The sequence below is a fragment of the Cetorhinus maximus genome, chromosome 14 (assembly GCF_964194155.1).
Source record: "Cetorhinus maximus chromosome 14, sCetMax3.hap1.1, whole genome shotgun sequence".
NCBI lineage: Eukaryota > Metazoa > Chordata > Chondrichthyes > Lamniformes > Cetorhinidae > Cetorhinus > Cetorhinus maximus.
In genome coordinates this window covers 83858760-83885155 of record NC_135892.1, presented here as the reverse complement: position 1 = coordinate 83885155, position 26396 = coordinate 83858760, and the positions used below count along the sequence as shown (strand labels likewise).

General features: G+C 41.5%; 1 protein-coding gene across 2 annotated transcripts in view; it reads left to right on the top strand.

Moving 5' to 3' along the window:
* thada (THADA armadillo repeat containing) overlaps window positions 1-26396 on the top strand; it is a 423827-nt gene that overhangs the window by 35533 nt on the left and 361898 nt on the right. For both annotated transcript variants that reach the window (XM_078557163.1, XM_078557162.1), the window contains exons 15-17: window positions 606-757; window positions 4227-4467; window positions 25395-25530. In XM_078557163.1, coding sequence (XP_078413289.1) covers window positions 606-757; window positions 4227-4467; window positions 25395-25530 — 529 coding nt within the window. The remainder of the gene's footprint in view (window positions 1-605; window positions 758-4226; window positions 4468-25394; window positions 25531-26396) is intronic.

Here is a 26396-nt window from a genome sequence, read left to right as displayed (position 1 = left end):
ATGATCGGTTCAGCAGCCTCTCTTGCTTCCCCTGCTTCATTTGTTATATAAACCATTCTACCTGCCCTAGCTCTGAACCTACGTTTTTCTCAATTTTCTTTTCTATCTCCCCTCATTCTCTCTGAGCTCATTTTTTCCATTAGACCTATCTCTTACTTTCTCAATCTAATCCCACTAAGCTAGTAAACACCCAACTTCTCTTCCTGGCCTATATGCTAGTAGATATTGGAAATGGCTACTGCTTTTAGATACTCTCTCTCCCGGTTTTCAAGAACACTTTCAACACCTCCCTCTTCAAAAAAAAACAAAAAACGCCTTCAATCTCTCTGTCTTTGCTAATGACTGCTCTCTCCAAAGTCATTGAATGTCTTTAACCATCCATGCTTAATTTTAGCATAGCTCTAGTTAGTTACTAAAATAATTTCATCTTGGTATTATAGTTTCAATTACTGTATAGTGAGGACTGTTAAGCATATTGGGAAACAAAGTTATCCACACAGTATTGTGAAGTTTGCAGTTTTTTTAAGGCAAAAAAAAATTAGCATCACCAGTCCTGATAATGGATTTAGTGACTTTGTACTTTGTTTTAAACTGTTTTTCTACAGGTCAGACCTACAGAGTGATGCAAATGACTGAAGTCTTGCAGCCAGCCTATGTTGACTCTTTACTAGGGTGTTTGAACAGCACCTTTGAAGAATTGAAGTTATTAGCCTATGACTTTTTGAAGAAACTTCCAGCTACTATTTTAGGTTTGCAGGTAACATACTTAAGGGCAATGATTAAGGGTGGTTGCTCAATGAATTTCTAATTATCTTATAAGCAGGCTTTGTTTAAGATTGTTTGATAACGTTTATTTACCCAGTGAAGTACATACAATAAAAGTCCTGTTTCTACTATATCCATCTCACCTCAAGGTGTCACATTTGTCATGCTTGAAAGTGTTCAATTTGGATGTACCTTGGTTTAAATGTTGTGTAAAACAGCAAGAAATTGAAACTGAATAGGTTGGAAGCTTACCAATAAACATTGGGTCAGATTTTGCTGGAGTAGGGCATATTGCAGCATTTCTTGTTAATTACATTTGTTAGTACATGTTTAGGTTTAAAAATCTTTTTCCAATAAAGTTATTGGAACTGCAGTCTGATAATGGTAGGGCAAGGGCAACAGGAACCTCAGGACCTTGGTGCACAATGGGACAAATAGTGTATCTCCTACCAATGAGATTTAAGGATTCAGAAATAAACAGCAAGAACAGAGAAGGAGGGTGAATTAGAATGGATGAATTAAACGCCAAATCAGGTATAGAAAGAGAAATAAAGACAAGGAGAGAAAGATTGGATTATGAGAGAAAAAGAAGAGACTGAAAGGAAAAAACCAGAGTTAAAAATTATAAACATTTGAAATTCAACATTCAATCCCCTGAAATAATTTGAAACCTGAAGGAATGAGACTGCACACTTGATTGTTTACTTTCTTGCCAAGAGAAGTTGTCAATCATTAACAAAAATCACACCGTTGAAAGACTTGCACTGTTAATTATAAGACTTAACTTTCTGTGATGTGTTTGAGGGGCAATTAATGTACAATTGCTAGCAATTTGTGGTGCTTTGCAGTTCATGATGTATCTCTTCCACACTGCAAATTGCTAGCCAATTTGCATATTGATCAGCTGATCAGATGCCATTATTTTTTCAGTAAAATTTTGTCCAATAGCTTAATTCCCTAAGCAATAGCATTTAACCTGTAATTGATTTCAAGATGTGTCTAATTTACAATGGTTCTCTACAGGAAGTAATTGATTAACTGGAAGATTATAGAGTAAAATTTCAAAACAGGTATGCAGGAAACAATCCCTGCATCTGAATGAATAGGCCCAATGTGCACATAATGTTAATAGGACTCATTTCCATCTAACTTGCGAGCTATGGACACTTTATGGCCAGCCGCAGGCAACTTGCTGGAGAAGAGGCCTTGGAAATCGCTGCCCTGCCACAAGCAGCAGCCTACAGATAAGTCCTTGAAAGAGGATCAACAGTGGGAGTAGGTGTTGTGTGGTGGGTAGTATGGTGGGCTTTGGGGCTGTGATGGGGAGAGGAGACAAATTTCTTGACCCATATTTTGTGTGCTGGTTCAGTAAGACATTGTGACTTTAAAAGAGGAGTCCACATCAACAGCAGCTCCAGCTGGTATGCATTGTGTATTATATGATTTACGGCTCATGTCACTATAAAACAACATATTTTCAGACTTGTCGTGAGCAGTGAATGTGCTCCATTCATATTCTATATTTAGATTTAGAAATAAAATGGAACCAAAAATAAATGTGTTAATATTGTTGAATATACTTCCATTTATTATTTTTAAATTAACCTTTACATATAATCTTGTAGTTCTCCAAGCAGAATAGGAAAGGTTCCTGAATCAACATGAGAGAAATTAAAATGTGGGGTCAGTGCCGAGGCAGGAAATGTCTTGTATTTGGGCCCTATACATGAAACCTGATGAATAAATGGACTGAATGTTTTCTTATTCTACTTTGTAACCTAATTTTCTAACATGCTTTGTTGCTTATTTCTCTGCTAAAGAGGGCTTAGGTCATTTAATTTGTGTAGAGTTGCTTTCTATGAAAAGATTGTCCTCAATTCAGTCCAATGCATTAAACTAGGATGGATCCATTTTCCCCTCAGAGAGGCCTGTTCTACTCTGAACATTGATCTAATAAATAAAGTTTTGGAGTTCACTGGAGTAGTGTTTTGATAAACAGGGACAGTGTGATAATGTAATTGGCTTAAGTTGCATTACACTAAATGGGCAATATCAAGCTGTGGTTCAAATCCTTCCTCCAAAAGAAGTAGAATAGAATGCATGTGACAGTTTTTGGGATGAAATCAAATGTTTTTGTTCATGGTTTTCAGTGGACCATGTGCATTCAATTGCAGAGAAGGCAAAAAAGTGAGCAAGTGGCTGCACCAGCCACACACACACTGCAGCCACCAACAAACAACTCACCATCCAGTTTCCCTGTCATTCTGTACTTGGCGCACAGTTCAGTGACATGAGGGATTGAACCTGTGCTCTTTGCCACTTTTGTGCTGATTGTCAATGCTCCACATTGCTCAACCCATCATTTTATATGAGTACTGTGCAGCATTGCATAGCATCATGGAATGATACATTGCAGAAGGCAGCCATCAACTCATCATGTTTGTGCTGGCTGTTGGCAGAGCTATCCAACAAGTCCCACTGCCCATCTTCTCCCTCGTAGCCTGCAATTTTTTTCCCGTCAAGTATTTTCCAGTTCCTTTTTGAAGATTACTATTTAATCTGCTTCCATCACCCTTTCAAACGGTTCCCAGATCACAACAACTCGCAGTAAAGAATAAAATTTCCTTGTGTCATCATTATCTTTAAAGTATGTCACTTAGGGATGCGTAGTATCTGTATGTCTTGATGAAAATGAATTCCCTGTTTGCAAACATTCAAACAAGGATGGAATTATTTTGCTTTGTACATATATAAATATTTAGAAGTTGAACATGTATCATGGACTCTGAATTCTCTTGTCATTTACAGTCTCTGGTCCTGTTTCTAATAACATTGCATAGTGGCTTGCTTCTTATTGATGAATAACCAAATTGTAAATTTTCAGGACTGTTGATTATCTCTTACTTTTCAGTTTAGTAAACCTTCACTCTTGTTGGTAGTGTTGTCTTTTTCGATCTCTTAACATTTTACCCCTTGATGAATGTTCAGTGAACCACATGAAACAAATGCCATATATGGATGTTTCTTGTTGTGGTTATCCATTTGTGCTACCTTTTGAATTCATTCACATATTCCAGATTTTTGTGGACACCGATGACCAGAAGATTGCTTTATTCCTTTAACATTGCCAATTCTGTTCACAAGATCTGTCAAAGAACCTTATTACTTGACTCCTGCTTCAGGCCTTTGGTGATTACAGTCTCAGGAAATTCTAGTGATTTCCTCTAATTTTCATCAGTTCTGTGCTCATCTCATCATTGTACCATGGAGTATTTATGTATATGGAAATTTCAGTGCCACAAAGCTTATGTTCAGAAATCAGTATTTGATTACTCTGTTAGAAACATTTACACTCAAGAACATGTTTAAAGTACTTAGAGTATATTTGGCTAGTTGTCATGGTTGTTTCTTTTGGCTGGACTTGTTTATTAAATGTTACTCTCTTCCACCCCATCTTACAGGATGGTGAGAAATTGCAGACGCTTTTGCAGACTGCTTTGGATCTTTCAACCAGTACCAAACCTTATGACTGCATCACTGCTTCATACATCCTGGCTCTTCTGGTACAGCAAGAAGGCTTATTGCCAGCTTTACGCGCTTGTTCTTTAATTCAACAAACTAGTTACCAGTTTGATGACTTCAGCAAGGTTCATGGAAAACAACCTGCAGATAAGGAAATCCTAGAAACCAATATTTTAGAAGGTTAGTGTTAATCTGCAATGTTATCTATTATTACTGGTAAAAACCAGAGCCTGCCTTTTTTGGTTTATTTGCTCCTTTTCCTTGAACTCCACATCAAATCCAAAAGGAGTTTGTTTACATCAAAGGTAGTTTTTCTTGCTGTTTTATGAAGAAATTCCTGCAATTATTTACCAATTGAATTTGTAAGCAAAGATATGGTTTCATGGGGTTGGGAGTCAGTGAGTGGGTTGGTGCTGGTGAAAGCATAATGGTAATGTTACTGGACTAGTCACGCAGAAGTCCAGATTAATGCTGCAGTGAAATGAGTTCAAATCCTACCGTGGCTGCTAGGCAAATTTAAATTTAATTAATTAATAAAACTGGATTAAAGGTTCTAGTCTCATTAATAATAATGATGAAGCTACCAGACTGTTGTCAAAATTCATCTAATTCACTAGCATCCTTCAGCGGGGGAGAGAACCTGCTTTTCTTACTCAGTCTGATATATGTGACTCCAGACCCATAGCAACGTGGTTGACTCAACTGCTCTCTGAAATGGCCTGGCAAGCTACTCAGTTGTATCAAACTTTTACAGAAAAGTTGAATAAGAATAAAACTGGATGGACCACCTGACATCAATCTAGGCACTGGAAACAACAGAGGTACAACCAGTTGATCCTGTGAAGTCCTTCTCACTAACATCTGGAGACTTGTGTCAAAATTGGGAGAGCTGTTCCAAAGACAGGTCAAGCTTGATATCGTCATCCTCACCAAATGATACCTTACAGCCAATGTCCAAGACCCCTCCGTCCCAGGATATGTCTGTTCCACTGGCAGGACAGAAGCACCAGAGGTGCCGACAGAGTGGTACACAGCTGGGAGGGAGTGACCCTGGGAGTCCTCAACATTGACTGCAGTCCCCATCAATCTTCATGGCATCAAACACTGGCAATTCTGCTGATTAATCACCTACCACCCTCCCTTAGCTAATCAATCAGTGCCCTCCTTGTTGAACACCACTTAGAAGAAGCACTGAGGGTAGCAAAGGCACACAATGTACCCTGAATGGGGAATTTGAAATCAATCACCAAGAGGGGCTTGGGAGCACCACTTCTGACTGAGCTGGCCAAGTCCTGAGCCATATATATGTGCCGTACCGAGCTTGCAGTAAGTGGTGAAAGAAGCATAAAGAGGGAAAAAGCTACTGGACCTTACCCTCTCCAATCTACCTATCGCAGATGCATCTGTCCATGACAGTATTGGTATGAGTGGCCACTTCACTGTTCTTGTAGAGACATGCCAAGGACACGTGCATCCACTACCACTGTGCTAAATGGGATAGATTTAGAACCGATCTAACAGCTCGAACTGGCCATCCATGAGGCGCTGTGGGCCATCAGCAAAAGCATAGGTTTTTCAAGCTCATGATCCAGCATATCTCTCACTCACTCTACTATTACCAAAAGGATAAAGGGATCAACCCTGGTTCAATAAGGAGCGTGGGAGACCATGTCAGGGGCAGCACCAGGCATACATAAAAATGAGATGCCAACCTGATGAAGCTGCAATGCAGGACTATATGCATACTAAACAGCAGAAGCAACATGTGATAGGCAAAGCTAAGCGATCCCATAACCAAAAGATCAGATCAATGCTCTGCAGCCCTGTCACATTCAGTATGAGTGGTGGTGTACAATTAAATGACTAGCAGGAGGAGGAGGCTTCAAAACATCTCCATCTTCAATGATGGGGGAGTCCAGCATGTCAGTACAAAAGACAAGGTTGAAGCATTTGCATCCATCTTCAACCAGAAGTAGATGATCTTATGCAGTCTCCTCCTGAGGTCCCCACTGTCACAGATGCCAAACCTTGGCCAATTCAATTTGTTCCACATGATATCAAAAAAAGGCTAAGCGCACTGGATACAGCAAAGGCAATGGGCTACGACAGCATCCTGGCTGTAGTAATGAAGACTTGTGCTTCAGAACTAGCCGTGCCCTTAGCCAAGCTGTTCCAGTACAGCTACAATATTGGAATCTACCTATCAATGTGGAAAATTGCTCAGTTAAGTCCTGCAAAAAGCAAGACAAATCCAATCCAGCCAATTACTGCCCTTCAAACTTTATTGATGATTGAGATTAGTAATGGAAGGTGTCATTGACAACGCTATCAAATGGCACTTACTCAGCAATAACCTGCTCACCGATGCTCAGTTTGGGTTCCACCAGGGCCACATCGCTCCAGACCTCACTATGACTTTGGACCTAACATGGACAAAAGAGCTGAATTGTAGAGGTGATCTGAGTGTGACTGCCCTTGACATCAAGGAAGCATATGATCAAGTGTGACATTAAGGAGCCCTAGCAAAATTGAAGTTAATGGAACTCGGGGGTGGAGAGGTGGGGAGCTCTCCATTGGCTGGAGTCAAATGTAGCACAAAAGAAGATGATTGTGGTTGGTCGAGGGGAATCATCTTAACCCCAAGCTATCAATGCAGAAGTCCCTCAGGGTAGTGTCCTAGGATCAACCGTCTTCAGCCGCTTCATCAATGACCTTCCCTCCATTATAAGAACAGAAGTGGGGATGTTTGCTGCTAATTGCGCAGTCTTCAGTACCATTCACAACTCCTCAGATGCTGATAGAGTCCATGCATGCAGACAACATTCAGACGAGCTGATAAGTGCCAAGTAACATTCACACCACACAAGTGCCAGGCAACAACCATCTCTAACAAGAGAGCATCTAACTATCTTTCCATGACATCCAATGGCATTATCATCACTTAATTCCCCACTGTTAACATCTACTGACCAGAAACTGAACTGGACGAGCCATATAAATACAGTGGCTAAAAAAGCGAGTCAGAGGATTGGAATTCTGCAGCGACTCCACATTAGTCTACCATCTACAAGGAATGAGTCAGAAGTACGATGAAACACTCTCCACTTGCATGTATGAGTGCAGATCTAACAACACACAAAAACTCAACACCATCTAGAGCAAGCAGCTGCTTGATCGGCATCCCGTCCACCACCTTAAACATTCACTCCCTTCAGCACAGGTGCTCATAGGCAGCAGTATGTGCAATCTACAAGATGTATTGCAGCAACTTGCCGAGGCCTCTTTAACCCCACCTTTTAAACCTGCAACTTTGCTACCTAGAAAAACGAGCAGCATATGCATGGGAATATCCCTACCTGCAAGTTTCCCTTCAAGTCGCACACCATCCTGGCTTGGAACAATATATGCTGATTCTGCTATCTATTACTACTGTTGGGGAGGGTTTAAACTAGATCGACAGAGGAATGGGAACCTGAGAGGGAGCTGAGATTGGAGGGCAGCAAAACTGGTAACAGGTAGTAGAAAAGTAGTAAACGAAATTAGAAGACAGACGAAGCAAAGGCAAGCATCAAATAGGAACAGAATGCAGAATAATGTTAAAAAGACAGAATTAAAGGACCCTATCTGACTGCACGCAGCATTCGCAATGTGTTTGATGATTTGAAGACAGAAATTGTGGTAAATGGGTATGATTTAATTGCCGTTACAGAGGCGTGGCTGTAGGGTGACTAGGATTGGGAATTGAATATCCAAGGATCATCTTAATTTAGGAAGGATAGGCAAAAATGAAAAAGAGTGCTCTCAATAAGGGATGAAATCAGTACATTAGTGAGAGAGGATCTTAGATCGAGGGATCAAGATGTAGAATCAGTTTAGGTGGTGCTAAGAAACAGCAAGGGGCAGCAAACATTGGTGGGAGTTGTTTATACGCCACCAAACACTAGTGGTAATTTTGGGCAAGGTATAAATCAGGAAATTGGCAATGCATGTAACATGGGTAATATAATAATCACGAGTGACTTCAATTTACAAATAGACTGCAGGATAAATTCCTGAAGTGTGTATGAGATGGGTTCCTGGAGCAGTATGTTGGGGAACTAACTAGGTATCAGGCTATTTTAGATTTAGTATTATGTAATCAGAAAGGGCTAATTAATAACCTTGCTGTAAAACAACCTTTGGGAAATAGTGAGAATATTATGATATAAGTTCACATTAAGTTTGAATGTGATACTTCATTCTGAAACTAGGGCCTTAAACCTGAACAAATGAAACTATGAAGGTATGAGGGGGCAAGTTGGCAATGGTGGATTGGAAAAATATTCTAAAATATTTGATGGTAGATAGGCAAGTAATAGAATTTAAAGAAGTACTACATGCTCTACAACAGACCTACATTCCCCTAAGTCACAAACACCCAGTGGGAAAGGTGAATCAACTGTGGCTAACAAAAGAAGTTAAAGGTTGCATTAGGTCAAAGGAAGCGGCTTACAAATTTGCCAGAAAAAGTGGTAAGCCTAAGGATTGGAAACAATTTAAAACCCAGCAAAGGATGACCAAAAAACTGATAAGGAAAGGGAAGAGAGAAGGTCGTACTTGAAAAGTTAACTGGATTGAAGGTTGATAAATCTCCTGGACCAGATGCGCTACATCCCAGAGTGTTGAAGGAGGTGGCTGTAGATGTAGTTGATGCATTAGTGGTTATCTTTCAAAATTCTGTAGATTCTGGAAAGGCTCCTGCAGACTGGAAAGTAGCAAATGTAGCAAATCAATTTAAGAAGGGAGGGAGAGGGAGAATGGAGAACTACAGACCTGTTAGTTTGACGTCAGTAGTAGGGAAAATGTTAGAATCTATTCTAAAGGATGTGATAACTTTTTCGTATTCTTTCATGGGAAGTGGTGTAGCTGGCTCAGCCAGCATTTTTATTGCCCATCCCTCATTGCCCTTGAGAAGATGATGATGAACCGTCTTCTTGAACCATTGCAGTTCATTTGGTATAGGTACACCCATAGTGCTATTTGGGAGGGAGTTCCAGGATTTTGACCCAGTGACAGGGCAGGAATGGCGATATAAAAACAAAAAACTGCAGATGCTGGAAATCCAAAACAGAAACAGAAATACCTGGAAAAATTCAGCAGGTCTGGCAGCATCGGCGGAGAAGAGCACAGTTGACGTTTTGAGTCCTCATGACCCTTCAACAGAACTAAGTAAAAATAGGAAAGGGGTGGAATATAAGCTGGTTTAAGGGGAGGGGGGGCGGGGGGGGCGGGGTGGTTTTGTTGGGACAAGCAGCCAGTGATAGGTGGAGATAACCAAAAGCTGTCACAGACAAAAGAACAAAGAGGTGTTGAAGGTGGTGATATTATCTAAAGGAATGTGCTAATTAAGAGTAGAAGACAGGACAGATAAGGTACAGATAGCTCTAGTGGGGGTGATGAGATCCCAGTTGGTATAGTATGAATGGGAATTTGCATTAGGAGATAACTGAGGAGTGAATTGTTAGCTGCTGAATTTCAAAAGAGACGTAACAGGAAGTTTTACAACTGGCAAAAATCATAAATAAATAAGACAAAGTGATTAAGTTTATTTTTCCGGAGTGCTGGCCATAATGACGACATGAAAGATTTCTGTATTTTGGGCACAGTAACTTCCAAAGAAAGTTTAAACCAATGGGTTTAAAGATCAAAGGTGGAAAAATGTATTTAAGGAAAGTTTGAAAGCTGTATGGGATTGGCCTTGTGAGATCTTGAAAGGTGGGCTGTGTGAAAAGTAGCCTCTAGCCACCCCAGAGAAGTGTTGTTTGTTCCAGAAAGCAAAGTTTTGTTAAAAGCCTTGGATTTCCATTGTCGAGTGAGAGGGAAAAAGAAGCTGTGAAATACCTCCCAGTGGGTGCCTTGTGGTAATAATCCTGGATGTTTTATAGGTTAAGAATATATTTGGACTGTTGCCTGGAGAAGATGTTTATTTGGTAGTTTAGCTGAATAGAAATCTTTTGGGAAATGTTGTAAGACTAAATTTACTTGTGTAACCGTAATCTTGTGAACTTAAGTTTTCTTTTCTTTTGTTAATAAATGTTTTAATTTAATATTTAAAATCTCCTAAAGTTGTAGTGGACTTTTTACTTCTGACTTCAGTACACATACCTTCTCGTAATAAAATACAAATTGCAAATCGTTGTGAGAGCTTGGTCAAGTTTCCCTTCGGGATTTGGTCAGCCTAGCAATTACCACCTTCCATACCATAACATTATCTAAGGAAGGATATACTTGCCATAGCAGGAGTGCAACGGAGGTTCACCAGACTAATCCCTGGGATGCCAGGATTATTTTATGAGGAGAGATTGAGGAAACTGGGCCTGCATTCTCTCAAGTTTCAAAGAATGAGAGGTGATCTCATTGGAACTTATAAAATTCTTACAGGATGTGACAGGGTGGATGTAGATAGGATGTTTCCCCTGGCTGGTGAGTCTAGAACCCGGGGACATAGTCTCAGAATAAGGGGTAGACCTCTTAAGACTGAGATGAGGAGGAATTTCTTCACTCAGAGGGTGGTCAATCTTCGGAAGTCTCTACCCCAGAGGGCTGTGGAAGCTCAATCATTGAGCATTTCAAGACAGAAATCGATAGTTTACTGGTGACTAATCACACCAAGGGATATTGAGATAGTGCAGGAAAGTGGTGTTGAGGTAGACAATCAGCTATGGTTTCATTGACTGGCGGAGCAGGCTCGATGGGCTGAAAGGCCTACTCCTGTTTCTATGTTTCTTTGTTCCTATATTGCTGGTCCTTCATTGTCACTGGGTCAAAATGCTGAACTCCCTTACAGCACTATGGGTGTACCTACACCACATGGACTGCAGCAGTTCAACAAAGCTGGCTCACTACCACCTTCGAGGGCAATTAGGGATGGGCAATAAAAGCTAGCCTTGCCAGCAACATTTGCATCCCAGAAATTGTAATATAAGTTCTGGCATAGAAATGGTTAACGTGGGTCTGGGTATAATACCACCCACATTGTGATGTAAAAGACCCAAGTGTAGAGGGCAGTCCTGGACTCGACAGAGATGTGTGTGGAGGGTAACATGGAGACAGCTCCTAGCTTAGACCTTTATACTGTGTGTATATATACTCATAGTTAGTAAACACTTGCTGTTAAAGTATACAAGACTCAGAACCTCTTTGTGAGACCTACCGAACTACACGCAACATCATATAACAGAAACGAATTAAAAAAGAATGTTGCAGTACTGTCTAGAGACTACAGTAGAGCTACACCTTGGTTGTACTTAATGGCCAATGTTGTTCGAATGCTGACATTCAGATTATTGGGGAACATGGTCGACAACTATATCTACTTGTTTGTTCTAGAGTGCTTCATGCCTCGACCATCTCCTCCCGCAGGCACTAAATGCTTCAGCAAAATAACATTGCTTCCTCCCACTCCTGTTGAGAAATTTCAACAATGTTGTTAAGGATACAGAGCCACTCACACTGTAAAAACTGACTTATTTTGATTGTATTTATGAGAACAATTCAGCGTATGATCATGCATTCCTCTTGGTATATTTGAAGGCCAGATTGAAATAATCATTCCTCTATAACCGAGAGACCCTTTGATTTTTTTTGTTGATCTAAATGAAAGGGTAAACCTGCTGCTCGAAAGTGTCTATAGAACTCTAGTTTCCGTGTCTTTGGATCCATGTTGCCCTTTTGTTCCTTTGTTCAACAGGAATGAGGAATTCTGCCTTTTGGATCATGGAATTCTACCGTTATGATTCTTTTTCTGACATACACCTGGCCAGAGGCAGGTGTAATTCGGCTCCTCTCTTTAATCCACTGAATATTTTGATCTGGCTTTGACTTACAATTAATGCAAAAAGGTCCTGATGGCTCGCTTTCTGTGATTGCGAGATGCAGAGGGACCTGATAAGAGGTATGCAAAATTAGGAGAGGCATAGATAGGGTAGGTAGGAAGAAACTTTTCCCATTTGCGGAAGTATCAATAACCAGAGGGCATAGATTTAAGGTAAGGGGCAGGAGGTTTAGAGGGGATTTGGGGAAAACTTTTTTGCACCCAGAGGGTGGTTGGAATCTGAAACACACTGTCTGAAGGGGTGGTAGAGGCAGGAACTCTCACAACACTTAAGAAATATTTAGATGAGCACTTGAAATGCCATAGCATATAGGGCTATGGGTTAAGTGCTGGAAAATGGGATTAGAATAGATAGGTCCTTGGTGCCAACACAGACACGATGGGCCGAAGGGCCTGTTTCTGTGCTATATGGCTCTATGTTCCCCCTGTAGCCACTGTTCCCATGTGCAGATAGCAGGATGCCTTCCTGCACTGGGCCATCTTCCTGGTGCTGCCTCTGCTACAGAAATTGCTGGGACGGGATGGCCCAACCCAAGGCCCCATGACCGATAGAGCAACTTGGCCCCCATCTAACCCCAGCCCGCCGCTTTATTTCAGACTCTGGTTCAAACACTGGAAGGAAAGGAGAGAGATTCTAACCAGCTGCAGTCTCAGTCACATCTCGCGCTCAGCAGCAGCCGCCCACTTGCCAATTTCCACTGCCGCTGGCTTGGCTACTCGGGACCCCAGCGCTATCTAAGCATCAAGTGATGGAAGAGGCTGTGCTCCCCAGCCTGCCAATGCCTGAACACCCGGGGCCCCAATTGCTATCCCCTGGTGAGGTGGCTTGCCCTTCCTGGGCAGTGTAGATCCAAGTGTCGCCGGCTCAGGAGAACCCACAGCTGCCCACTGACAGTAGAGGCAGCGATAGCCACAAGGGGCTGAATCTGGGGACGGCGGAGAAATCTAGGTGGGAGGGAAGGGCAGAGAACGTAGGGGAGAATGAATGAGTGGTTTGGGAGAGGATTGAGGGAAGGGTTGAGTGAGTGGGGGATGGGTGGGGTGGAGGGCAGAGTTGAGTTACTGTGGGGTGGTGTGTAGGGAGGGGCTGGTGAGTGCGTGTGGAGGTTTTGGGAAGAGGGACTGGTGAGTGGTTTGGGAAGGGGTTGCTAAGTAAGTGTGTGGGGGGAAGGTGGGTTAGTTAGAGGGGTGTATGTGGTGGGGAAGAGGAGCTGATTACAATGTGTGTGTCTAGGGGGTGGCAGGGGAGAGCGGCTTCACTTGGTCTTCTGTCACCATGAAAAATGGAGAGCTTGGCTGAAACTTACATAAGTATATTGTTATGATCCTAGACCAGACTCCCAAATTTTTGGTATGATCTAGCTAAGGACCAATAACAACTTGTTTAAAGTAGACACAGTTTGAGATTCAAGACACTTGCTAAGAGAATAAAACCATGAAATTCCACTGGTTTTGAACAAACAAAATAAACTTTACTATGTAAGGTCAGAAAGCTAAAACCATTTACAATGTTTATCTTATACTCTTAATGTTCAGGGCTAATGTGAGGTACATGTGAATTAACAGGCAAACTGTGGTCGAACACACCACACAGCACAATAAGTGGCAGATGTGACCAAGACAGATTGCGTGGATTTCTTAATAACCCACCCAGATGTTAGTGCACACTGTGAGTCAATTAACCTTCTTGAAATTCTGTCTCCCTAACGAAGGATTCCAGCCCTTTGAAGATGTCAGCTTGGAATTCTTTCCAAAAGTTGCTCCAACTCAGACGGCCTTGATGACAGTTCACCTTGCAGGGTTTCAGTCTTGCATTCCGTGACTCTGTTCTCCTGGATTCCCCAGTCTGCACTTCACCAATTCACAAGCATAACTTCTGCTCGGCATGGCAAATGAGCTGAACACTACTGCTTCAAAGAGTTATCTTCGCCCCAGCAGCCTGCAGCACAAATCACCAACCTCCTGCTGCCTTCTTTGATTGCCAGGTCTTCTCCTGAGCCTGCTTCGGTCGCTAGGTCTTCTCCTGAGCCCGCACCACTTAAAGCCTGTCAACCACAGACACTTTTTTGTTTGGAGCCTCTTTCTCTGCTCCTCTTTCTTCTTAAGTGGGACCTCTCCCTGTCTCTATCCAATTGAGTACAATTCATATTCCTTCAAGCATTGGTTCCTGGTGTGGTTTTGAAGGCAGGTTGTCTCCATTTCAATGGTTTTGGAATGTAGAAGGAATAGTGATGCAAATGTGCAGCCATCCTTGGTTGTGATCCCAAGTCACTGGAGTGTTAGTCTTTTTAAAAAAAAATCAGATAGAGGCTTTCAACCAGTAAATTCATAAAGTTATTTTTCATAAAGCATGGTTTCACAACAATCATAATTCTTTGGAGATGGAATGCTATCTCAAAGCATCTGAGATTAAGTCATGCTGGAAATGATGGATGGAGGCCACTAGTTGTCTAGTTACACAGTGAATATAGCCAAGCATAGGAATGGAAACGTGAAAGGGCTACATTCATGCCTCTATGTGCTTTTGACTGGGGGATTATGCTCCAGGAAACAGATCGGAAGTTGAAGAGATTGTGATGAGAGGAGGGAGGAAACGTAGCTTAAAATTTCTAGGGAAAAAACATGCACAGTAATGGACATATGCAATAAGAATGTAATTTTGAGGGACGTGTGGAGGAAAGCAACACTTAGGGGCCTGCAGCCAACAGGGATTCACTCAATTTATGGATTGTATCTGTGACAAACAACACACAGCGATGGGAAATACTGGGCCCTTGCACACACAAGATGTCAATCCGCCTAGCTGTCAAACTCCAAACTAGGGTTTCCCCATGGTTCTTTTTCATTTACAGGATGTGGACGTCGTTGGCTAGGCCAGCAATATTTGCCCATGCTAATTGCACTTGAGAAGGTGATGGTGAGCTCCCTTCTTGACCGGCTGCATTCCATGTGGTACAGGTACACAGATAGTGCTGTTAGGAAAGGAGTTATAGGATTTTCACCAAGTGACAGTGAAGAAAAGGTGGTATAGTTCCAACTTAGGATGGTTTGTAGCTTAGAGGGGAACTTGCAGATGGTGGTGTCCTGTCCATCTGTTGCCCTTGCCCTTCTAAGTGGTAGAGGTCATGGGTTTGGAAGGTGCTGTGGAAGGAGGTTTGTTGAGTTTCTGCAGTGCATCTTGTAGATCGTACACCACAATTCTGAACTGCTGCGAATCACGTCGCCTTCAAAAGTCAGACCGACCCCATTACAATTGTAAGGGGTGGCAGTATGATATGCCCACTGCCATAATGGAGCTGGAAATATCAGGACAGCTGGATGCAGGCTTGCAACCTGTCCCTTATCCTGTACTGTTAACAGGTGCTGGTGACGGGAATCCCAGAATTGGGTTCCACCTCACGTGGGACTGTCCCATGTCAGGATGGGGAAATCCAGCCCATTGAGCACAACTAGGACCAGGAGCAGGAGTAGACCATGTGGCCCATCCAGCCTGCTCTGCCATTCAATACGATCATGGCTGATCCTGGGCTTCAACTCCGCTTCCCTGCCCTGCCTCCACAAGCATTGTCTGATGGCCATTCCTAATGATGTTGTTATGGAGCTATGCATCTGCAACAGATTTGTGAGATATGTGAAACTTCTGGCAGCCAGTTGGTGAATTAGGAAACCAGATGCCAATCTTTTCTTAATACTAAATTTATTAACAGAATGCAACATTACAAATGCCTGCCTTCTCCGTATTCAACACCCAATGTTCCAGAAGTCTTTCTTTTTATGTACGCAAGGTACTTAATCATTGCCCTTCACCTGTATATCCTTAACCTTAATAATACAATTAACAGATTCCTCTTTCCTTTAAATTGAAACTTTGTAGCATAAACAATATTTTGAAACAAATTGTAGAAGAAAGTTAAAAATGATTTTCCAAAATGCAAGATATCCCTCTTCTAGGAGCTCCAGTAGTATCGTTCTGCAAGCATTCCTTTTTGTAAAGCAATTTGACAATTGATGACTTGCACCAACCCATTTTACATGCCATTTCTTTCTAGCATCTTGTTTACACAAGCAGGGCCAATTCTTAACCTTTATTCAGTCACACTTTTTGTCAAATGCATGTTACCCCACAGGGAATGATTATCTATATGATATTCAATGGACAAACTATTCTCAGAATGCCTCTTGTATGGAATTTCCCTTAAAATATTTAACAAAACCAATATCTATTGCTTCTGCAAGAGCCATTATTTTCACAGCTAAAGTACTTTTAAACAGACCAAGGGATATTTTCCATTTTCACCCACTATGAATATTACAAAACCAGCTGTACTCAAATACCCATCTGGAAGTTTGGCATGGGAAGTGCCACTAAAAATGACTAATTTCATGTCCTTCGGGTCCCCCAAGGCAGAAACATGAGTACGCATTTCTCTCTATTTAATTTTTAAAATGTTTCAATTGCCTTTAAAACATCCTCAACTGTAGTGTGTTTCATCATAGTATTTGGTTCCAACACTGTTATGGCGCAGCCGATAGTAAATGCTGAGCTGCTCAAATCCCAAAGGAAACTTGAAACAACTGCCACAACTGTTTTGCAATTTGTATAAATTTTGAGATGTATGCCTTGAATTTAATAGTAATAAGACCACTGAGCCTTATAGGTTTCTTAGAAAACTAAATTAAACCTTTATTAATAGAAGAAATGATTTTAAGTACATGCATAGATCTACAAATTATTATGAGAACTTCTAAATCCCCTAGTTAATCCAACTCCCAGTTACACTTTTGTTAAAGTAACAGTAAGACACACAGATATTAAGACCCAGGCAAAGAAACACGAGACCCTCAATGATCCAATTCAAAGTGAGTTTTCTTAACTTGGCTTAGATGCTGGAGGCTTTTTCACATTTGTTTTAGATCTTAGAACGCCTTCCCTTACACACAGCCTTCGCTCCTTTATACATATTTTCCCCTTTGAATGCAAATTCCCATTGTTTCACTATGTCTTTGGACTTTACCTCTCTAATAATAAAAATCTCTCTACCAATTTTACGAATAATCTTTGAGAAAAATAAATACATTGTTTCTTAACTTCCCTTTACACTTATGTCTACCTACTTAACATTTCAAACCTAGCTTATCCTCTGATACATCAAAGCCTTCAGACCAGCTGCCTTTAATTCAATTAAGTCACACACATGCACAAGCACACAGACGTAGACCCATAGACACAAACCCCACTATTACTCTACAATAAATTCAATGACATGAAAATTATTATATCCCGACAAACACATTCAGAACTAGTATCTGGCCTTGCCTGAGCGTATAGCTAATTCAACTGTCCAATCAACCTTCTTAACTGCTCTGTTTCTTCTTTAGGTGTAATGTCATCTTTCTGTGACAACCTAGCACAATTTATCAGGATATGAGTAATACTTTCCAGAAAAGATTGTTGAATGAAGTTTGCTCCAGACCTATTCTGCTTAATGTCTAAGCCCATATATTTAAAGGCCCCCAAAGCCTGACTTCTAATCTTAAATCCCCCTTTAATCTTATTTTTAAAAAATTGTTCAAATTCCACAGAAGCTCCCCATAGAAAATCATCGTCATGCATCATAAAGGTGCCTGAGAGTTTCCCTTTGCGGTTTCTCTTTGTTTTCCTTTGCAGTAGAACATTGCTGCCTCTGCTTTCAATTGAGTACAGCCTACTTTCAGCAAGACGGACCTAACCAAGAAATACCATATCCTTGATGCATCATTCAGTTCATAAATGCATTTACTTAATTTCCTTCCGTTATACATTGCTTGTCTCTTCAGGCAGTTTCAAAAACACTCATTTCCGAAAATTTTCTCCTGGTGAAAATGTGGCTTTTATATCAGTCGACATGGATTACCACGACGATATGGCCAACAGTGCTAAGAAAATTTTCAGGATTACTTTTCCCACCATGGGGGAGTCCATTCTAACAACTTGATCTCCAAGTCGCTCTTTGAAACCCAGAGCCACTAGTCTTACTTTAAGTCCCATCTGGGAGTACCTCTTCGTACATATCTATCAGAATAATAAGGCTAGCTGTCCCCTGTCTGGCACTTCAGAGTAAACATGGAATTCCTTCGGACTATCCAACTCTGTGTTTTGCCTCTCTTATTAATTTATCCTCTAATTTGTTGGCAGCCACCAAAACTTCCCTGACATAAGGGCTTCTGCTTCTGGTAGTGTTTCTAGAATGTTCTGAAGCCCTTGTCTATTGGATAATCTATTCAAGCTACGGCCTCTACTTGCGCTTCCATTTCTTTCTGGATTACTATTACAGGATCTCTCCCTCCCACAATCACCAGTACATGATCATTGTGTAACACAAGAGTCACTCCCAGATCCACTATGAGAACTTGCACTGCGTTTTCTTGCTTTCCACTTTTTTTACCCCATTCTATCGGGTTTTGTTCAGGGAATACAATAATGCCCTGATTGTGTAAACTGCAGATCACTGACTTTGTAAAAAGAATTGCTTTATCATGTTCTAATTCCAGTTTCATTTGTGCTTTTTTTTTTGGAAGACTTGCTCAGCAGCAAGGGTTTCTTACTTGAGACTACATCAATACTGATAAAGTGGCTTACTCCAGCTATTTTGCAAGGATGCATCACTGTTTTTAATGACCTCAGTGCACCTGAAACAAGTAGAACTTTCATATTCCCTGACCTTACTTTGATCCTTACTACTGAGTGAATCTAAATAACATTTTAACCAATCTGTTCCACACACTGCCGAGGTGCAACCACAATCTAACAGAGCACATTTAAATGAATATGTGACTAAAGACATTCATTACTGGACTGAAACTTCTTGTGACTAGTACAATTCCTTCAGACTGAACATTATCATTGTCAACTTCCTAATTCTCTGTGTTATGTGTCGCTTCAGAAACCTGGTTGTTCAACTTTGGGCAGTTCATTGCATAATGGTATTTTGAGTCACATGTGAAGCACCTGTTCACTGTTCCCCAAGCATTCTTGGGGTTCAGTCATTTATTAGCCTAGAGGAGCGTGCGAGAGGAAGACTCTGGGACAGGCAGTCAGCAGCACCTAGAGGAGTCGGGAGTTGAAAAGGAGCGCGAGAGGAGGCAGGAATTGAAGAGAAGCAAGAGAGGAGTCAGGAGTGGAAGAGAAGCTGGGAGAGCAGGGGTGACTGAGGGAGTTTGGTCAGGAGGGAACAAGGTGATCCTTTGAGTACCGTGAGTATGGTCGGGTAAGCCTTTACTACTTTTATTGCTTATAGTTTTTAAGGTCTTATTTTGTGGTTCATTGTTTGCAGGGACTATATTCTGTAACAACAAGGAGCAGGGAAGAAGGGCCCGAGAGTAATTGATATTAAGTATCTTCCAAAAGGTTTAATTTAATTTAGAGGGGTAAGTCATGGCAGGAGAACTCAAAGCCGTGGTGTGCGCCTCCTGCTCTATGTGGGAAAACGGGCACATTTCCAGTGCCTGGGGCCAGCATGTGTGTGGAAAGTGTCTCCAGCTGCAGCTCCTGGAAGCCCGGGTTTTGGAGCTAGAGCGGCGGCTGGGGACACTGGAGCATCCGTGAGGCGGAGAGTATCGTGGATAGCTAGTATAGAGAGGTGGTCACACCGCAGGCTAAGAGTCCACAGGCAGGAAGGGAATGGGTGACCACCAAGGCAAAGCAAGAGGACTAGGCAGGCAGTGCAGGAATCTCCTGTGGCCATTCCCCTGCAAAACAGATATACCGCTTTGGATACTGTTGGGGGTATGGCCTCTCAGGAGAAAGCAGCAACAGCCAAATTTGTTGCACCGCGGTTGGCTCTGCTGCACAGGGGAAGAGTAAAAAGTGTGGGAATGCAATAGTTATAGGGGATTCAATTGTAAGGGGAATAGATAGTCGCTTCTGTGGCCGCAAACGAGACTCCAGGATGATATGTTGCCTCCCTGGTGCTAGGGTCAAGGATGTCTCAGTGCAGCTAGAGGACATTCTGAAGGGGGAGGGTGAACAGCCAGTGGTCGTGGTACACATTGGTACAAACGACATAGGTAAAAAAAGGGATGAGGTCCTCAAAGCAGAATATAGGAAGTTAGGAAGTAATTTGAAAAGTAGGACCTCAACGGTAGTGATCTCAGGATTACTACCAGTGCCACGTGCCAGTCAGAGTAGAAATAGCAGGATATATCGGATGAATATGTGGCTGAAGAGATGGTGTGAAGGGAAGGGTTTCAGATTCCTGGGGCATTGGGACTGGTTCTGGAGGAGGTGGGACCAGTACAAACTGGATGGGTTACACCTGGGCAGGACCGGACTGATGTCCTAGGAGGAGCATTTGCTAGAGTGGTTGGGGAGGGTTTAAACTAAAATGGCAGGGGGATGCAAGGAGTCAGAGGAAGGAGAATCAAAGACAAGAACAAAAGACAGAAAGCGGAATAAGAAAAGTGATAGGGAAATCATGGGCAAGAATAAACAGGGCCTCAGTGAAAAATAGTGGGAACGGGATAAGTAATGTTAAAAGACAAGCCTTAAGGCTTTGTGCCTTAATGCGAGGAGCATTCGTAATAAAGTGGATGAATTAAGCATGCAAATATATGTAAACAGGTATGATATAGTCGGGATTACGGAGATATGGCTGCAGGGTGACCAGGGATGGGAACTGAACATCCAGGGGTATTCAGTATTTAGGAAGGACAGACAAAAAGGAAAAGGCGGTGGAGTTGCATTGCTGGTTAAAGAGGAAATTAATGCAATAGTGAGGAAAGATATTAGCTCCGACGATGTGGAATCTGTATGGGTAGAGCTGAGAAACGCTAAGGGGCAAAAGCGTTAGTGGGGGTTGTATATAGATCCCCAAACTGTAGTGGTGAAGTTGGGAATGGCATTAAACAGGAAATTAGAGATGCATGTAATAAAGGAACATCTGTAATTATGGGTGACTTTAATATGCATATAGATTAGGCAAATCAAATTAGTAACAATACCGTAGAGGAGGAATTCCTGGAGTGTATACGGGATGTTTCTCTGGACTAATACATTGAGGAACCAATGAGAGAACAGGCCATCCTCGACTGGGTATTGTGTAATGAGAAAGGAATAATTGGCAATCTAGTTGTGCGAGGCCCCTTGGGGATGAGCGACCATAATATGATAGAATTCTTCATCAAGATGGAGAGTGACGTAGTTGATTCTGAGACTTGGGTCCTGAATCTTAATAAAGGAAACTACGATGGTATGAGGCGCAAGTTGGCTATGATGGATTGGGAAATGTTACTTAAAGGGATGACGGTGGATAGGCAATGGCAAACATTCAAAGAGTGCATGGGTGAACTGCAACAATTGTTTATTCCTGTCTGACGCAAAAGTAAAACAGGAAAGGTGGCCAAACCATGGCATGCAAGGAAAATTAGAGACAGTATTAGATGCAAGGAAGAAGCATACAAATTGGCCAGAAAAAACAACAGACCTGAGGATTGGGAGCAGTTTAGAAGTCAGCAAAGGAGGACCAAGGGATTGATTTAAGAAGGGGAAAATAGAGTATGAGAATAAGCTTGCAGGGAAAATAAAAACTGACTGTAAAAGTTTCTATAGGTATGTGAAGAGAAAAAGATTGGTGAAGACAAATGTAGGTCCCTTACAGTCAGAAACAGGGGAATTTATAATGGGGCACAAAGAAATGGCTGACCAACTAAATAAAAACTTTGGCTCTGTCTTCACAAAGGAAGACACTAATAACATACCAGAAATGTTGGGGAATGCAGGGTTAAGTGAGAGGGAGGAACTGAAAGAAATCAATATTAGTAGGGAAATGGTGTTGGGAAAATTGATGGGATTGAAGGCTGATAAGTCCCCGGGGCCTGATAATCTACATCCCAGAGTACTTAAGGAAGTGGCCCTAGAAATAGTGGATGCACTGGTGGTCATCTTCCGAGATTCTATAGACTCTGGAACAGTTCCTACAGATTGGAGGGTAGCTAATGTAACCCCACTATTTAAAAAGGGAGGCAGAGGGAAAACACGGAATTATAGACCAGTCAGCCTGACGTCGGTAGTGGGGAAAATTCTAGAGTCCATTATAAAAGATTTAATAGCTGAGCACGTGGGAAGCAGTGCCAGAATCAGACAGAGTCAGCATGGATTTATGAAAGGAAAATCATGCTTGACAAATCTACTGGAATTTTTCGAGGATGTAACTAGTAGAGTTGATGAGGGAGAGCCAGTGGATGTGGTTTATTTGGACTTTCAGAAGGCTTTCGACAAAGTCCCACATAGGAGATTGGTGTGTAAAATTAAAGCACATGGGATTGGGAGTAGTGTATTGAGATGGATAGAAAACTGGTTGGCAGACAGGAAACAAAGAGTAAGAATAAACGGGTCTTTTTCCGAATGGCAGGCAGTGACTAGTGTGGTACCACAGGGATCGGTGCTGGGACCCCAGTTATTCACAATATCTATTAATGATTTAGATGAGGGAATTAAATGTAATATCTCCAAATTTGCAGATGACACAAAGCTGGGTGGGAGGGTGAGCTCTGAGGAGGATGCAGAGATGCTTCAGTGTGGTTTGGACAAGCTGAGTGAGTGGGCAAATGCATGGCAGATGCAGTATAATGTGGATAAATGTGAGGTTATCCATTTTGGTAGCAAAAACAGGAAGACAGATTATTATCTGAATGGCTATAAATTGAGAGAGAGGAATGTGCAACGAGACCTGGGTGTCCTTGTACACCAGTCGCTGAAGGTAAGCATGCAGGTACAGCAGGCGGTAAAGAAGGCAAATGGTATGTTGGCATAGCCAGAAGATTCGAGTACAGAAACAGGGATGTCTTGCTGCAATTGTACTGGGCCTTGGTGAGACCACACCTGGAATATTGTGTGTAGTTTTGTTCTCCTTATCTGAGGAAGGATGTACTTGCTATAGAGGGAATGCAGTGAAGGTTTACCTGACTGATTCCTGGGATGGCGGGACTGACATATGAGGAGAGATTGAGTCGAATAGGATTATATTCGCTGGAGTTCAGAAGAATGAGGGGGGATCTCATAGAAACCTATAAAATTCTAAAAGGACTAGACAGGGTAGATGCAAGAAGGATGCTCCCAATGGTAGGGGAGTCCAGAACCAGAGGTCATAGTCTGAGGATATGGGGTAGACCATTTAGGACTGAGATGAGGAGAAATTTCTTCACCTAGAGAGTGGTGAGCCTGTGGAATTCGTTACTATAGAAAGTAGTTGAGACCAAAACATTGTATGCTTTCAAGAAGGAGTTAGATATAGCTCTTGGGGCGAAAGGGATCAAAGGGTATGGGGAGAAAGCTGGAGCAGGCTATTGAGTTGGATGATCAGCCATGATCATAATGAATGGCGGAGCAGGCTTGAAGGACGGAATGGCCTACTCCTGCTCCTAGTTTCTATGTTTCTATTATTGCTGCTCCAATCCTGTTTCTGCTGTGATATCCAGATCCAGTGCAAGTGCCTTCATCATCATCCCATCTGACTGTAATTCTTCTGTTGTATTGACACCTGCACCCCGGTCTTGAAAGGCTGCAATTATTGAGACCTCCACCCTTTGTGACACTGTAAGACATCCCATTTGCACCATTAGGCCTTCTGGAAATGACTGTCTCCCAGGGGTATTTTTTTTAAAGCCGCCGACATTTAAGCCAAAAGGGTACCTTTTCTGAGAACTGGACGTCTGTTAAGACCAGAACCTATCCTTATGCGAAGACTTAGCACAATCCAACAATTTACATGTGAGCACTGAATAAGGAATCTCCAAATTGAGTTTCTGTAATCTTTTGTACCATTTGTTAAAGTCCATGATCTGTTCCCCTATAGAATGATCGCCTGTCTTTCAAGATCTATCAAAGTGTAAGCATGCCTCATAGACATACAGTAGATCACGTTTCTTGTAAGTTTCATCCATGAAGCTTAATAGAAGGTTGAAATCTTCATCACTATCCAACTGATGGGTATCCAGCTCGCAAAATAGTTTGCTTCTGATTTTACTTTTGTTAGGAAGCGACAATGCCAAGAACATACCTTGTATTCTCTTCGGTAAGGATGTAACCTGTTTCCATGTAACCACTTCATTTTTCCAATGGCTATAATGTTCGATTTCAGAGAACATCGATGGGTAATCATACCCTAATAATTCACACTTACTTTTGTGAAGAATGGCTGAAAGCAACAACCTTCTATTTGAAAAAAACTTAGTTTTCAATCTTCACCTTTAGGCAACCATTCTCTGTTGCCATGTTAAACTTCTGACAGCCAGATGGTGAAGTAGGAAACCAGATGCCAATCCTTTACTTAACACTAAATTTATTTATAGAGTGCAACATTACAGATATTTGCTTTCTCTCTAAGCATCACCCAGTGTCCCAGAAGTCTCTCTTTATATGCACTTTATTATGTACTTAATCAGTACCCTCCACTTGTATATCATTAACCTTAATACAGTTAACATGCCTTTAATAAAGTAGAGTCAAGTAGTTTAGTCCCTCGTATTGGTTTCCTCAACAGTTGCCACAGGCAAGTAACTATGCCCTTCAGAAATTGGCTAGTTCAGTTATTACTGTGCTACCGAGCCACTCTTGGTAATGGGACATGGAAATTCACCCACCCAGAGTACATCCTGTATACATTATCTTGGCCAGACTGCTGCACTGACTGCTGAACTGAGGCTTATTAGCTCCAAGTTCTGAAGTTCGTTTACAGCACAGAAACTCAATTGAAGTTTCTTTTTCATGGAGGCAAGCACTATAAATAGAATGATGGAAAACAGAACCCGACAGTGTGCATTTACTAAATATTTTAGTTTTTGGGAAAATGTGTTTCTCCAGATTTTGTAGATTTTACGAAATGTTGTAAACTCAAAACAAGAAGCTGTTTATTTAGGTGAATTTTCTCCTTTTGGCATGTATTACTGTGGAATGTGGCTGCACATTTTTTTGCAGAATTTTGGTACAGATAAATATGCAATGTGAAAAGTATTTCAGAAATGTGATGTCAATTTTATGAAATGAGATTGCTATAAAACCTAATCCATTGTATCTATGACAATTAAATATATTCTAAGACCTCAAAGGATGTCTTAAAAACCTGTTGCCATAATGTAGAGGAACGGTCAGGGACTTGTATACTGTACAAAAAGTACCTTGTAGATAAATATAAAGAATACTTATTGATTCTGTTTATTTTCATTTAACCTGTATTTACTTTCCCTCCTAACTTTTTAGTTATTAAATTCCTGCTGAACTGTCTGTCAGATGAGATCAGGCAGGCTGAAAGATCACTGGTGCACACGGCAGCTACCAATCCCTTATATGGAAGAGTTCATTGCATCATTGGAGCTCTGCAACAACTGTCTCTAAAGTAAGCAATCTTTCTTATTAACACTAACTGGGTTGCAACATTCCATGGCCAAATTTATAGAAAATACCTTTGCCCAGCCTTGTCCTTGGGTAAACCCACTTTAGAAATGTCAGCATTTACCTCAGGTGCCATTTAGGCCTGTAGGTGGTGCTGTGATTGCATTTATAATTTTGAAACATTTATCACGCAATATTGGCTCTAAATCCAGCACTGTAATTCCCCCCCCAACAGTCAGCATCCACGTTAGCATATAGTTCCATTACAATTCCACTGGTCTTCTCCCCTTTCCTCATCAATAAAAATGTATCTTCAGATATTCAATCAATATAAATAAATGGTCTGGATAACAATGTATGTTGCATGGTATAAAACAGCTTAAAACAACTGCTCAACACCACAAGAAATTTACTTTTATGTTGAAAAAGATATATCAGCTTGGTTTTGTCACACTTCATAGTTAGACATGACACTCTTGCATGCCAATTTCTTGTATCCCTAAAACTGGGAATTTATGAGCAGTTATCTCAGGATGTGCCTTTTCCCAGCAATTAGCTTTTATGGCCTTTAAAGGGACAGCTGCACTTTTACAATCACATTGTGTGTTACATGGTACATGTAACCTGTTGTGGTTGTACCTACACCACATGGACTGCAACAGTTCAAGAAGGCAGCTCACTACCACCTTCGCAAGGGCAATTAGGGATGGGCAATAAATGCTGGCCACACCCCATGAATGAATAAAAAAAAGCATAGTCCAATTTGCAATGGGCAGTGCCACGAGAGCCGCCAGTAATGTATAGAAATGCCTACCATTCATGGAATGCATGCTTTGATTTATAATGTAAATCAATATATATGTTGCAAAG